This window comes from Symphalangus syndactylus, chromosome X (genome assembly GCF_028878055.3).
Source record: "Symphalangus syndactylus isolate Jambi chromosome X, NHGRI_mSymSyn1-v2.1_pri, whole genome shotgun sequence".
Taxonomy (NCBI): domain Eukaryota; kingdom Metazoa; phylum Chordata; class Mammalia; order Primates; family Hylobatidae; genus Symphalangus; species Symphalangus syndactylus.
In genome coordinates this window covers 107,805,481-107,821,680 of record NC_072447.2, presented here as the reverse complement: position 1 = coordinate 107,821,680, position 16,200 = coordinate 107,805,481, and the positions used below count along the sequence as shown (strand labels likewise).

The window sequence follows — 16,200 nt, the reverse complement described above, 5'->3', positions numbered from 1 at the left end:
AATAACTGCTCAATAAATGTTAACTATTGTTGTAATTATCAGGTGTCAAGGTTGAAAAAACTGAGTGATGAATCTGGGGCTAAATCAGCTGGTTTTGTCCCTAATTATTTTTGAGTTGTCAGAAACCCTTTGAGGTGATCCAAAGCCCTATAGGGATAAATGGTGACAAAACTCAGATCAGAATCACATGTCCCAGGAAACATTGTTAGAGATCATTTTCTGTAAATGTGTTTCCTAGATGGACAGGGATATATACAAGGCTCTGAGAGGCAGGCTGGACTTAGGCAAGGGCTACACGGCCAGACCAGGCTGTGATGGTCGTGTTTTGATAATGATGCTGTAGGGAGACCAGAAGCTGAAAAGTAGTTCAGACCTAAGAACCCTGCCCTAGTTTATTGCCTCTGCCATGCAAGGTGATTCATCTCTAAAGCAGGGAGGTACTGCAATTTATGCCTTATTCTTGCCAAGAGAACTTCCTTTTCTGGTTCCCTCCTGTGAGTGAACATAATCCATCTGCTCCCAGGAATCACTCAGTTTCCTTATTTGGAAAAAAAAGTCTTTGTTGGAGGGGTGTTTGCAGCATTTGGTACCTTCTTGTCAGATTTTAATGACTTCTTTATGGCCTCATTGGCCAGTAAGCAAAATATCCAGGCCTGCACCCTGAACTAAATAGCCTTATTAGCCAGCCCCTCAGAGCAAGGGACTCAGTAAGCCAGGGACTGTCTGCTCACTCTTGAGTTGGTGCAACATTAAGTTTGGTGGGGGCCCATGAGTTCAGGCCAGGGGCTTCCAAAAGCCACACCAATCTCACACCCCTAATACAACTCTAGTGTCCAGAATGAGAGTGGCAGAGGCTTACTTTGTAAGGGAACTCGGTTGGAGTGGCCATTCCTCATGTTCCCAGGAAACAACTGTTACTTTGCCTTTATGGTGCCACCAAAGGCACTGATTACCATCTCTTTGCCAGGACTTTGATCCCCTCAACTGCAGGGAGCTCAAAGCAGAATGGAAGGACTAAATGGAAGTTTATTCCAGAGGCTAGGAGATTAGACCTAAAGTTGCAGCAGGGAAGGAGCCACTTCTATCTAGATCGTATCATCTAAATGGCCTACAGCTATTGGGACAGGTAGTGGTAAGGAGGGTAGAGAGCAAGCAGAAGCCAGCGGATATACACATCACATGTTGCTAAACCATCTATCTGTTCATTCATTCAAAAAAATGTTTACTATAGGTCAGAAACTCAGCTAGGCATTGGAAGCAGAACAGGGATCAAGATAGAAACAGTTCGTGCCATTGAAGAGCTCACAGTCTAGTGGAGGGAATGGCCAGGTATGTGATGGATGCTAAGAAGTTGTAGGTAAACTGAGCACATACAGCAGGACAACCAACACAGACTGGGATGATTAGGGAAGGCTTCCCAGGGGATGTGGTATCTAAAGTGAGAGCTGAAGGATAAGTAAAAGTTATCCAGGTAAATGAGAGAAAGGTTAGAGGAGATTGGCTCTTTGGGAAACTACTGAAATAGTTCACCACAGGAGATTACAAGGGGTGTGATGAAACTGAACAGGTAGGCAAAGGCTAGGTATCATGATAAGGGGAGCAAAGACTGTATCGTAAGGGTAGTGGAGAACCACTGAAGGATCATAAAGGGGAGTGGTATAATCAGATTTACATTTTGAAAACAACTCTGGCTGCTGTTTGGAGAACAGATTGGAGGTGGCAAGAGTAGATGCAAGGAGACCATTCAGAAAACTTGCAACCCTTCACATGTGCTAGGATAGTGAGTGGACAGATTCCTGAGTTTTTGTTTTTGTTTTTGTTTTTTTGTTATGTTTTGTTTTGTTTTTTTTTTAGACAGAGTCTTGCTCTGTCACCCAGGCTGGAGTGCAGTGGCATGATCTCAGCTCATTGCAACCTCTGCCTCCCAGGTTCAAGCAATTCTCTCACCTCAGCCTCCCTAGTAGCTGGGATTACAAGCATGCGCCATCACACCCAGCTAATTTTTTTGTTTTTAGTAGAGACAGGGTTTGGCTATGTTGGCCAGGCTGATCTCGAACCCCTGGGCTCAGGTGATCGGCCTCTTGGACTCCCAAAGTGCTGGGATTACAGGCATGAGCCACCGCGCCCGGCCGAGATTTTTAAGATGCATTATTGACACACTCATCATTAACAGGACTTTCTTCCTAGTGCTTAAAGTGTCTTTTTCTTTGATGGTCTAAGGACCTTCATGGCCATCTCTTTATAATAATGGGTAATTACCTCATTATTGATCTTGATAGCAGGTATTTGATATCCTTGGGAGCACTGTGGGACTGAGGGATGGTGAATGAAATAGGATTCCCTGTTAGTAAGTGGCAAAGTGGAGACACCAAGGGATGCTTCATCAGGGTTGCCTAGTAACCCACTGCCACCATCTCAGTGACATTGCCCTAAAAGAGTTAGAGCAGGGTTTTTCACGCTTAGCACTCTTGCCATTCGGGGCCAGATAATTCTTTGTTGTGTGCGTGCATGTGTGTGTGTGTGTGTGTGTGTCTGTATGTGTGTCTGTGTGTGTCTGTATGTGTCTGTATGTGTGTCTGCGTGTGTACATGTCTGTGTGTTGAAGGCCAGGCAGGGAGCTGTGTACTGTAGAGTGTTTAGCAGCATCCCTGGCCTGCACCCATTAGATGCCTGTAGCCACCACCTCCCGCAAAATTGTGCCACCAAAAATGTCTCCAAATATTACCCAATGTCCCCAGTGGGGGGAGGAGTTGTCCCCAGTTAAGAATCACTGAAGCAGAGGATTTATTTATCCAGTGAAACTTGCTCCTTACCTGGGGTCTGCAGCACCCTCACTTCCCATTATAGCAGCAGCTGATGAAAGAAGTGGCCTGTCCGAAATTCTGTTCTTGCTGGGGTGCCCTATGTGGCGAGCTCAGCAGCTCAAAACTAAGTAGCAGGTAATTTGGCTGAGGAGTTGAAAAGGTCTAAACCTGAACTCTGTCCCCCACTCCTGGCCCCATCCAGCTGCAATGCCTGGAAGAGGCCAGAAAGTGGGAGACAAAAGTACTTAGAGGCTGCCAAGGAAGGTAGTGAGAGGAGAGTACAAGGGACTGGATAGGTGGGTGCCAACCACACCTTGCAACTAGCAAAGCATCCTTAAAGGGGTGGGTGGTGTTCCCTCAGTATCCCTGCCCTGTTCTCTCCAGGGTGAGAGATGAGGCCCCAGCTCACTACTGAGCTAAATTCATCAGCAGAGCCTTTCCAAAAGAGCAACAGGGAAAACCACAGGACCAAGGGAAGAATAGGGGTGGAGGAGAGAAAGGAAGGAACTCCTAGTCTGTCAGTGAGACCGCAGCCTAAGTAAATGGCAATGCCACTAAATTGAAAGCCCAGAACCCTCAGGTCCTAGTGCCACCTTCTCACTGGGTAATGTTGGCTAAGACCATCTGCTCTGGGCCTTAAGTGTCCTCATGTGTCTCACATCGGCATTGTGAACCCTGCCTGACCAATTACCACTAAGGCTGTGAGGACCCTAGGAGATAACAGAGGGAAGACAAATGCAGTGCTCATGCTCATTGCTGTTTATTGAAACAAAAGAATCAGAAGAAGATCAGAATGAAGACAATAATAAAAAGCAGAAGCAGAAGTATAGGAAGAATAAAGAAAGAAAGGGAAAGAATTGTAGGAAGGAAAATCTTGTAGAAGTAGAGGGTAGAGAGTATGAAGAGGTGGAGTATGATGGGCAGTCCGATCTTTTCCATCTGGGCTTTCAGACAATGGGAAATGTCGTGGAAAGCTTCTTTAAACACCAGAAGAAATTCAGGATAAAGCTCAAAAAGAGCAGGCAATCGATAGGGATTGAAAATCCACTCAGTAGGCCACGGAAGGACTCCAAGAAGGTTGATAGGTCTGTCGCTGGATGTTGTAGGTGTCCTACGTGAAGGCAATCGACATCTGGATGGCTGTGTGTCTGCTCTTTGTGTTCGCTGCCTTGCTGGAGTATGCTGCTGTCAATTTTGTTTCTCGTCAGCATAAAGAATTCATACGACTTCGAAGAAGGCAGAGGCGCCAACGCATGGTGAGTACAACTAGGGAGGGGCCCACTGCCTTTCTCCTTTGGACTCCTTCCTCCCTACTCCTCCTCCCCACAAACCAAGACCCACCCCAGGGCTGCAAGGACTAGATAGGCAATCAGAAACCCTGGATTCATACGGGCACAGTGGCTCACGCCTGTAATCCCAGCACTTTGGGAGGCCCAGGTGGGTGGATCACCTGTGGTCGGGAGTTCGAGAGCAGCCTGACCAACATGGAGAAGCCCTGTCTCTACTAAAAATACAAAATTAGCCGGGTGTGGTAGTGCATGCCTGTAATCCCAGCTACTCGGGAGGCTGAGACAGGAGAATCGCTTGAACCCAGGAGGTGGAGTTTGCGGTGAGCCAAGATTGAGCCATTGCACTTCAGTCTGGGCAACAAGAGCAAAACTCTGTCTCAAAAAAAAAAAAAAAGAAAAAGAAAGAAACCCTGGATTCTAGTACTAAGCTGGTCACTGTTAAACTAAGTACTTTAACCTCTCTGATTCTGTTTCCTTATTTGTCCAATGGGACATCTGTAAGTCAGTATAGTAGACTGATTAAGGGCATGGGCACAGTGCTTGACAGAATAAGCACTGAAGATATGTTAGCTAGTAGTAGAACCTTACCAAGTTAGCTAATAAGAGATTGCTTTGCCAGGCACGGTGGCTCATGCCTGTAATCCCAGCACTTTGGGAGGCCAAGGCGGGTGGATCACAAGGTTAGGAGTTCGAGACCAGCCTGACCAATATGGTGAAACCCTGTCTCTACTAAAAATACAAAAATTAGCTGGGTGTGGTGGCAGGCACCTGTAATCCCAGCTACTCAGGAGGCTGAGGCAGGAGAATCGCTTGAACCTGGGAGGCGGAGGTTGCAGTGAGCTGAGATCACACCACTGCACTCCAGCCTGGGCAACAGAGTGAGACTCCGTCTCAAAAAATAAGTAAATAAATAAATAAATAAATAAATAAAAAGAGATTGCTTTGAGAAGTAGTAATTGCTCCCCCACAACCGGGAGGAAGGTAGCCCAGGTTGTCATACACTAATTGGTGGTTAAGAATTCAACAGTCAGGCATTAGTGCCTTTCTAGGGGAGCATTATAAGAGGACCCCCATAACTAAGTTGGAATTGAGAAACCACCACTTGCCTGTTCTGACTGTTGGATTTCTTCTTCTTGATCTTCATTGGGTGCATTAGAGTTGTTGGGCTCGAGTTGTTGTTCTCCCTCACCCTTTTCTGTTAACCTCATTTCTTCTACAGTAAAGTGATCACCTGGGGAAATATAAAAGAACTCTTGTCGTCATGACAACAGAGGCAGTTTACCCCCAATTGCCCAGACAATAGGTGCTAGGTAAGTTGTCATGACAACAGAGGTGCCTGGGCCAGCCTCACAGAAGCAAGTGTCCAATTATGAGCAAAGCTGAAAGGCTTGCTGAGCTACATACTGGTTGCTTAACCATTAGAGACACAGAGTTCTGGTCTGTCTTCAGCTCTGACTCCATGTTTTCTGTCTAATCTGGAGGCTCTAAAGCCAGAGAGGCAAGAGCATAATGACCTCTAGGGGATGGGAAACAATGCTGTGAACCCACTGTTAAAATCCTGACTCTAGCTTGTCTGAGCCACACTAGCACAAGGAATGTTCTCTCCTCCTAACACACCACCTCCCACCTCAGCTGCTCCAGGGGCACCCCTACCATATGTCCGCACTAAAAATATCTCACAAACTACCTCCTTGGTTTCATGTCCCTTGCTAAGGTCCCTTTCTGCTGAGGGCAGGGCTCCTGTCTCATGTAGTATTTTGAATTTATCAGTCCTTGCCCTTTAGTCCTTTAGTTGGTCTCTGGGCAGTACGCCCTCTAGTGTACTAATCCACAACTACATGTCCTCGAGTAGGACTCATTCTTCAAGAAACCTAAAAGCATTTCCTAACCCATACCAAGGGTCAGAAAAATATATGTATACACCTAGCAGAAGGGCAAGAAAAATGGACACTCCATTTCTTTTTTTTTTTTTTTTTTTTTTTTTGAAACAGAGTCTCGCTCTGTCGCCCAAGCTGGAGTGCAGTGGCGCGATCTCGGCTCACTGCGAGCTCCGCCTCCCGGGTTGACGCCATTCTCCTGCCGCAGCCTCCTGAGTAGCTGGGACTACAGGCGCCCGCCACCACGCCCGGCTAATTTTCTGTATTTTTAGTAGAGACGGGGTTTCACCGTGTTAGCCAGGATGGTCTCGATCTCCTGACCTCGTGATCCGCCCGCCTCGGCCTCACAAAGTGCTGAGATTACAGGCGTGAGCCACAGCGCCCGCCCAGGACACTCCATTTTCTAAACTAAATGTCCCCACCCCCTCTTTAGCTCTGTCGAACAAATACGCCTGCAGGTACCAAAATCTTATCTTTATAAGAGTTTTGATCTTGGTGCCTTCTCAGTGCCTACCTTGGAAAAAAAAAAAGCAGACTGCCAACCAATCCAGAGTCCTTTCACCAGCTAAGTTGCCTGTATGGATGTCCCAGCAACAAAAAAGGCTGCCATTGTTACTGTAGAGCTATTCCAGGTTGACACTAGTCCCACCTCCTTTCCTGAACTCCTGCAACCCGCAACTGCCTGCAGCCTGTCCCCGCCTGCTCATATATATAGGCAGATCCTGAGCTCATAATGGAGTCTGTCATGACCAGTGCTCAATTATTACAAAGTTACAACAGCAGCCTGGGCCTTGCTTAGGACTCTGGGGTCTGCCTAAAAGTGGGCTGAGGCTTGTTATTAACGTGAATAAAACTGAAAATCAAACCCATGCCATTCGTCATGTCCTTTTTTGAGTCTTCTAAAGTCACTGTTTTATCCCAGGACCTGTAGCAGGTATTTTGGAGGCACCAAACAGGCTGAAAAAATTGATGGAGAGTTCATCCATTTCTAGAACCTCTGTCAGGGCCCTACTGTTCCAGCTAGGGAAAAAGAATTCTTCAGTCTGAGAGGGCAGGAAGAAAATCCATGTGATCTTCAGGGAACCCTTAGCCAAGAGTCAGTTAGGAGTGTTCTAGGAACCAGCCAGACATTCACATCTTTTCTTCTCAACTCTCTCCTCAACCAGCAACTCCATAGCATGGTGGCCCCCTTTCATGTCACTGCCTAAAGTGGTTTACTTTTTACCCATGTGATCCTGCACTGTCTTCCCGGCTAGTCCATAAGCTTCCCCAGGAAAGGGAAGCTCTTTTTCATCTCCTCAGCAGGCCTTAGCACCAGGCTCTGGCCACAGCAGTCATGTAACCCAGCTCACCAACTTTTACAGGCTGATTGGAGAGGACTGTCTTTCAAACTGGACAGAGCAAAAGCTTTGCCATGATCAATAGAATAACTTGACAACTGGAAGAAATTTCAAAATACTGCCCAGTCCTCTCAAGGGCTTGGTCCCAGAACCCTGCCCACCTCTCTTCATCCTCCAGCACCCTCTTCATTCCCCATTCTCTAATCTCATTTTTTCTAGCCCCTCTCACTTCAATACTAATCACTCTTTCCCATCTCCACACTTTACCTCCTACACTGTGCATTCCCTCCTTAGCGTGGTTTTGAGATCTCTTCCCTCTCTAGCTTCTCAGTTCTTCTCCCCTATAGATAGCCAGGGAAAAAAAAAGTTCTATTTTAATAGGCATGTAAGCCACAAAGTGGTATTTAAGGCTCCAATGTTCCTTTCCAGCACACACACACACACACACCCCACACACAAACACCCCTCAGAATTTGGCCTAAATAGAGAATACTCAAATGCAGGATGCCCCACCCCTGGATTTCAAGCCACTTATTTTTGCTCCCTCAGCTACAACAGGTGCAATATGTTAAAGTCACAAAAAGCCAAGAGCAGCTTACTCTATTGGCCATATTTTCTCTCCCGTGTGAAATGGCTTTTTCCAGCCTGGGAAATGTGTCCAAATAACTCCCTTTAGATTTACTATGATTGGAGAAAAGGGAAAATAATTGGATCTATAGAAACAGAAATAGCAGTTGGATCCAACTTTCCCCCTCAGAGCTTTTTTGCCAACATCCTTTGATTACATCCTCTAGCTGGGGTGGGGCTCAGGGGATCAGGGTGAGTACTGGGGAACAGGGTTTTCTGAGGGACCCTGAACTGGAAATCAAGGGAGAAAACCATTTTACTTACTCCCCTCATTTTAAAATTATTGCAAAATATTTTGTTTGCCTCTGGTTCTCCACCTCGAAAATGGGTCCAGCACAACCTCCCCTGTCAGAATAGTGTAAAAATGAATTACAGAGTACATGTGAGGTAAACCAAGGCCTGTCTTTATGATGACAGGTCAGCTTCTAGTCACGTCGTTATCAAGGGTTACTAGGACCTACAACACCAACATCTCATACACAAAACCGCTTTTCTTTTTTTTTTTTTTTTTTTTTGAGATGGAGTCTCTCTCTGTCACCCAGGCTAGAGTGCAGTAGTGCAATCTCTGCTCACTGCAACCTCCGTCTCCCGGGTTCAAGCGATTCTCTTGCCTCAGCCTACTGAGTAGCTGGGATTACAGGTGCCCGCCACGATGCCCGACTAATTTTTGTATTTTTAGTAGAGAAGGGGTTTCACTATATTGGTCAGGCTGGTCTCGAACTCCTGACTTTGTGATCCGCCCGCTTCAGCCTCTCAAAGTGTTGGGATTACAGGTGTGAGTCACCGTGCCTGGCAAAGCCACTTTTCAGTGTGTTGCCATAGCTGCAGAGGTCCCATGATAAAGACCCTGTGGTGTCCCTCTAACTGAGAGGGACAGAGTGTTTAAAATCTACTTTATCCACATTTTGTATATGTCTATGTCATATCTATACAATATACACATATCTTTTTCTTATAATTTATAGTAAATACGTCAGGTAGCCACAGGATGACCAACTCTTCCTGATTTGCCTTGCACTTCCCCAGTTTCAGCCCTGAAAGACCCAAGTCTTAGGAACCCCTTCAGTTCTGGACAAACCGAGATGACAGTTTGTATCGTCCTCCAAGAGGCCATTGCACTTTAGGTGATTTCTTAGATACCTGAAACTTTGACTCTAAAACCATGAATACTTTAAGAAATTACCACCATCTTTGAAGGAAGCATTTCTCAACTCTGTCCTTTAGAAGTAAATAAAATTAGGCTTGTTAGGGTTGCATATAAAATAAGACTAAATAGGCTGTGCACGGGGGCCTGAGGGCCTCATATAAGTAAAGCTCTCTCTGTTGACACTCAGAGGTTTTGGTTTTCTCTCTCTCTCTCTCTCCGCTCGCTCTCTTTCTCTCTCAACTTTATCTTTCTGTCCCTACTTCCTGGCTCCCAGCTGCGTTTAGCTACTAAAGGTTGTCAGCTAACTATTGGAAAATGGACTTTCGGCAGTCTGCCGCAAGACTTAGTGCTTATATAAAATTTACCCCTCACTGGGCATGTGTTTATCATAATGCATGCATTATATATGAATGGAATGTGCCTTGGGTAATAAAAATTACTCTGGATATACTGACCCCTATGTCAAATCTGCTGATTTGCAGAGTAGCACACGTATCTGCAATAGAGTGATCAGCTTTATCCTAATTTGGATAACTCATTGGGTTATTTAAAACTTTTGGAATTTTTAAGTTGAGATAAATTTTCAAAGATACGATACAAAAGGGGAATGAATTCTGAAGCTTTTGAAAGTCATTAAAGTCAAGTTTACTAAGACTGAATATCTCAGCTTCACTATCTAATAGTTTTGTTGTTTCGTTTATTACCAGTCAGAGATAACTTGACATTGAGATGTCCTCTCACAGTGGCTGGCACTTCGCTGGATTTTAGACAGCTCTAAATGATGTTTTGCATTTTACATGGGTAGCTTGGAGCCTATCTGCCATGGAATCATAACATATGCTATATGTAGCACGTATAGCTGCCTAGCATACATCTATCTCACGAGTAGTGTTGTGATCATAAAAAGCATGCAATGGGCTTGTGTACCCAAGGCACCTTGTCTGCATAACATCCCCTATGAGATATTGATGGGTGGTCTGTTCTCTATTCCTCTGTCTTTGAGCTTTGACCTCAAATTCTGCCTTTTCTTCCTTGTAATTCTAGGAGGAAGATATCATCCAAGAAAGTCGTTTCTATTTCCGTGGCTATGGCTTGGGCCACTGCCTGCAGGAAGGAGATGGAGGTCCAATGGAAGGTTCTGGCATTTATAGTCCCCAACCTCCAGCCCCTCTTCTAAGGGAGGGAGAAACCATGTGGAAACTCTACGTGGACCGAGCCAAGAGAATTGACACCATCTCCCGGGCTGTCTTCCCTTTCACTTTCCTCATCTTCAATATCTTCTACTGGGTTGTCTATAAAGTGCTACAGTCAGAAGATATCCACCAGGCTCTGTGAATAGGGTGGGAGCTATAGAGTCCTGCTGCTGGCCTCCTGCTTCCTCCTGGGTGGGCTTTCTCCCTCAATTAGACTCCATTAGGGGCTTGGACAGTTCCTTCCTGATCTCCCACTCAGAACTTCAACTACCAGTCCCAAAGCTACGTGGACCTATAATGCATGGTGCCAATGGTGGCTGTACTTATAAAGATGGCTTATCTACCCTAGTCCATATTTTCTCCATACTTTCCCATTTCTCATGAGACTAAGGTTTGGCCACATTCCTGGGGCCAGGATGACCTTCTGCCCTTGCTGGAGCCTCCCTGTTTTCCAATACTCCAGTGGAGAGTATTCAGAACACTGCTACTAGATCCTGGCATTTGTCATCTTAATCTGCACAACTTCTCCCCCTGCCACCTCCCACCCAGAGCCTGGCCATTAGTCTGTCCTCTGTCCCTCCTGCTGCAGATTCAAATGGTGAGTTTTTCCTACCCACAAGTGCTGCCCTGTGGGGCCTAGTCAGGTTTCCTTGAAATGAGAGGAAGGCAAAGCCGCAAGTTCCCCGCCTCTCGACAAGGTTGGAACAGTCATAGGTTGCGCTGGGCTAGCGACTATATGACCCAACAGAGAGGTGTTCAAGTCTCTTGGGAAGCCCCACACTTTGTCTTTATCCGTTTTCCTGTTGCACTTATCTGCTCTTTCCTGTTCACTGAGATACTCCTCTTGTCTGTCTCTTAGTTTTGAGGACAGCGTTCTGAGCTGACCAGGGTAGCTGGTTCAGAAATTACTGTCAGAATTGGGGCAGAGACTTCGGGTTCTCAAAAGGACTAACCTTCCAGATCCACCTGAACATTCTGGTCTCAGAAATATTCGTTCCGTTCCCTGATTAACTAGCATGGTGGCAGGATCTGTTGGACAGCTGGGGAGTGTAAAAAGAGAAAAATACTTCTTCTTTAAGAAACTTACTTTATAATGCTAGAAAACTTTTGAGAAAAGTGAGATCCAAGGTAGTGGAACCCAGGAGGAGTAGAATAGGGAAACTATTCTCAGAGTGTCTTTTGTTGGCTGGGCTTTCATTTGTTTCTTCTTTGTCACCAAAATCTCTATTTTCCAGGGCCCTTCATTTCCAACCTGGTCTTTCACCTCCTTTTGGCGAGCAAATAATGGTGCCCACTGCAACCTTGTTAAGGATAGAATGGGCTTCAAGTTTGCTGGGGAGGAACTAGGCATGTAGAAGACCCCTATATTAGATCAACATTGATTTGACCGACATCAGGGTAGCAGTTGTAGAAGTTAAAGAGCCATAATTCAGAGTTGTTTCTTCACCCTTCTGGCTCCACAAGGAGAAGCAGTGAGTAGGTGTAGCAGTCAGTTGAAGCCACCAGAAATGTCAGAATAGAGAGGGTTGGTGTGGAAGAGCCCACTTCAGGCCTGACATACCACTGGGACACGGGGAAGCACGTGCCTGGCACACTGAGACCTTTGAAGTGACCAACTGTGAGCAACTGAAACAGGAGAGATTAAAGTGTGGGACTGACACTGGAAGAAAGAAGTGATCAAATGATCTCTTACACATCTTGTCCTTTTCTCTGGACCTAGAATAATTAAGCACAAAAGTCCAGTCTCTCTCTCTGCTTCTCTCTTTCTCTCTCTCCTTTTCTCTCTCTCTCCCTCCTTCCCTCCCTCCCTCCATATGGTGATCCAAATTGAAAGTCAATAAATCCAATGGCCAAAGCAAATCCTATAGTCAAACCAAGAGCTTGACTTTGTCTTTATCCCTTTTCCTATTGCACTTGTCTGCTCTTTCCTGTTCACTGAGATACTCCTCTTGTCTGTCTCTTAGTTTTGAGGAGAGCATTCTGAGCTGACCAGGGTAGCTGGTCCAGAAATTATTTTTATTGGCAATATTATAACTCTGGTGCCAAGGAGATTTAAAACAAAATAACTGGCATAAGGGAGCAGATTGAATTGAGAAGGGCAGAAAACCCCTGTTTTCCTATTTCTGCCCAGGTAGTGCCAATCAATGTGAGGCCACAAGCAATACTCCTTTGAAAGGAGCAGAGAGCATCTCTTTGATACTCTCCATGGAGGGGCTGGGGTGTCAGGCTGCTGCAGCCCGAAGGCGGGGGTAGCGGGGAGGGTGGACTATGGAGATGAGCTTATTGCACAGAGCTCTACTTGTTATAGATCTTGTCCAGATGGGCCAACTGCACAAATCTGCCCTGTTGGAAGTCTCAAGAACAATGCCCTGGAGACAGCTACAGCACTGAGCAATAGAGCCTGCCCAACTGGGACTCAGATCAGGGCATCAGCTGGTGCTGCGAGCCAAAGAAGCCAAAGTACCAACCAACAAATAGTCCACAGGAGCACAAAAAGCCACTCAGAGGCAATGCCAGGTGGAAGGTGTTATTCCTCCCCATTGGAGACCCCAAGCAGGAAGGGGAGATGCATGGTGTCAGAACCAGGTGCAGATGACTTTCATTTTCCTCACCCTTCCCACATATGTACAGGGGCTGGGAAATACTGGGTCTCATCTGTCACCTAGCAATCTCTCAATCATACAATAAAAATTGAACCCTTCTTACCACAGTGAATCGGCAGGAGGTCACAGGAGGCTCACTTGGAGGTTGCTGCCATTTATCATCATTCTCATAGTACTTACCCCTCCAGATACCACACTACCTTCTGCCTAGATCACATCTGAAGTGATGTTGAGATTTAAAACAGCATTTTTTAAAGAGGAAAAACTTCCTACATAAATAAAGTGTTTTGGGTGTTTTCATTAATTCGTTTTTAATATTTAATGCCAGCTAAATATTTTATACATATATTTTTCCAGGGAAAGCGCTTTATTTATTCAGTCGTTGTTAAGACTATCAGTGCCTCCATCTTCCCTTCGGTTTGCTCTGCTCTCTGGAAAACCAGTGGTCTGTCATCTTTTATTGCCTCATTCTACAACCACAGCCTCTTGTTCTCCCAGAATTCACAGGCAAAGCAAAAAGAGCTTTCTATGTGGAAGAAAGGTAATGAAGAAAATTTATTCCTTTAGCTTTCTCCCATAAGCATTTTTCCCTACCTGTCACCAAAGAATGGGCATGCTTCTAGTTGAAATGTTGAAAACTTGACCCTTGAAGTTATTTTCTCTTTTCACTGGGCCATGCAACTATCTCAACTTTGTCCAGAACATATCACCTCCTGGGAATCTTCCTGTGTGTTCCCACTTGCCTCTCTGCACTCTCAATGGAATATTATTATCTTATCATTTCTTGCTGTCAAAATCTTAAATTTGTTTTCACTATGTTAGGATTAATGGTCTTCCTAGGCTGTGCTGCTAATGAAAGACAAATCAACCAAGCATGGGAACCACCAGGGAATTAGGAAGCCAGGTAGCATTATCATCTGCTCAGTGGAGGAAATGTAGAATAAGCTCTTTGACGGCAAGGACTGTGTCTTATATAACTTTTTTTTTTTTGTAGAGACAGGGTCTCACTCTGTTGCCCAGGCTGGTCTTGAACTCCTGAGCTCAAGGGATCCTTTCCCCTTGGCCTTCCAAAGTGCTGGGATTACATGGGTGAGCCACCATGCCTGACAGTTATACAACTTTTTAGCTCACATAGCTCCTGGTACCTAGCAACACTCAGTATGTACATGTAGAATAATAGTGTGACTTCCCATTAGGTTTACTGTATACTACATTCATTCTCTTTCTGTGAACTTATTGGTCACAGAAAAAATAGACCAAGAAGAGATTTTATAAAACCAGGTAGAGTTCACACACACACATGCATGCATACATACCACACACACAAACTGCTCTTTGGGTGTAACAGAACCAAAGCTAAGAAGACAGCAGAACCTTGTAAATTGTATCCCTGAATTAAGAATGACAATGTTCTCAAGCGTACAATTTCCTAAACACACTGCACATGCTCACTTCCCAAGGGTAAGGAGGGCACTGTGCATGCAGGCAGCCCACCCTAAGGGAAGAATCATGGGAAAGGGGCGCAAGACACCAGAGGTGGGCCAGCCTATAAAGTCCTAGGATCATGGTTAAACGGGGCACTTGTTCTTCAAGTCGCCCACTTGGATCTCTTCAAAGTGCACTTTCCTTTATTTCCTGCTCTAAAGCTTTTTAATAAACTTCCACTCCTGCTCTGAAAAAAAAAATGATAATGTTCTGATTAAACATTAGTAATATTCCAAATCTGAAGACGAGTATCAAGCTATATTTCAAAAACCAGTCACCCGATAAAAGCCCTGGCAGTGACTAGTGAGCACAGTAGCAGGGATTTTGGCCTCTGCATGCTCCACACATTGTTCTCACTGGAAAGCCAGTCCTCTCTGAGGGGATAGCAATTAAGCTGGTCTTCTCAGCTCACACTCTTCGCTACATGATGAGACTTCACAACTAGGATAATGCGTACAGTCTATGAAATTGGGCTGGTGGTATCAGAACAGCTTGTTAGGAAATCCTAGAAGGGCATCTGAGCCAGGGGCTTTCTCCCTCACAAAGCATTCTCTTCATGGAAGGATGATGAAGTAAATCTTATGTCAGGGAGCCACCTGAAGAAGTCACTCTGCCTGTGTAGCTGTTTTTCTCAGTCTCTGCTTTCACCATGAGGCTTTCTACAAATATCCTGGTTGCACTATACCGTATGGGGCATTACCAAGGAAGTACATGCTCTCACTATCAATTTTATGTATTAGGGCAAATTCTTACCATCATCTAAATTCAGGGAACATTTAGCCTTACAGAGCTGGATCGAGAAAAATGCACACATATTCTCTATTTTAATAGCTTCTATTCATGACAGTGTAGTGATTACTGGTGGCTTTGGTACCAGACAGAGCCTGGGTTTGAATTACAATTCCAGCACTTACTAGATATGGGTTCTTGGACAAATGACTTCACCTCCCTCAGTCTCAGTTTCCTCCTCTAAAGGGACATTTGAAGGCTCTGAAATATCCAGCATGCAGTAACTATGTGGCCTTGAGTAAATCATCAAATATTTCTGTGCTTCAGTTTTTGCATCTGTTAAATGAAAGCAATAACAATACCTACCTCATAGGGTTGTTGTGGGAATTAAATGAGATAATGCAGGCTGGGCACAGTGGCTCACGCCTGTAGTCCCAGCACTTTGAGAGACTGATGCAGGAGGATTGCTTGAGGCTAGGAGTTCAATACCAGCCTGGGAAACATAGCGAGATCCTGTCTCTACAAAAAAATGTAAAAATTAGCTGGGCATGGTGGTGCACATCTGTAGTCCTAGCTACTTGGGAGGCTGAGGTGAGAGGATTGCTTGAGCCCAGGAGTTTGAGGTTACAGTGAGCTGTGATTGCACCACTGTACTCTAGCCTGAGTGACAGAGCCAGACCCTGATTCAAAAAAAAAAGAAAGAGAGAGATAATGCAGGTAAAGTGCTTTTGTTTGTTTGCTTGTTTTGTTTTGTTTTTTTGAGACGGAGTCTCTCTCTCTGTTGCCCAGGCTGGAGTGCAGTGGCGCGATCTCGGCTCACTGCAAGCTCCGCCTCCCGGGTTCACACCATTCTCCTGCCTCAGCCTCCTGAGTAGCTGGGACTACAGGCACCTGCCACCACGCCCAGCTAATTTTTTTGTATTTTTAGTAGAGATGGGGTTTCACCGTGTTAGCCAGGATGGTCTCGATCTCCTGACCTCGTGATCCGCCCGCCTTGGCCTCCCAAAGTGCTGGGATTACAGGCGTGAGCCACTGCACCCGGCTGGTAAAGTGCTTAAGTCAGTGCTTGGCAAGTAGTAAGTGCTCAATTAAAATTAGCTTTTACA

At 45.4% G+C, this 16,200-nt stretch overlaps 1 protein-coding gene across 1 annotated transcript in view; it reads left to right on the top strand.

The window, feature by feature from the left end:
* The window catches only part of LOC129475531 (glycine receptor subunit alpha-4), a 76,519-nt gene extending 63,339 nt beyond the window's left edge, over window positions 1–13,180 (top strand). The window contains exons 9-10 of the mRNA XM_055267632.2: window positions 3,911–4,060; window positions 10,129–13,180. Of these exons, the coding sequence (XP_055123607.1) occupies window positions 3,911–4,060; window positions 10,129–10,419 (441 nt within the window). The 3' untranslated portion in view covers window positions 10,420–13,180. The remainder of the gene's footprint in view (window positions 1–3,910; window positions 4,061–10,128) is intronic.
* Window positions 13,181–16,200: the final 3,020 nt, after the last annotated feature.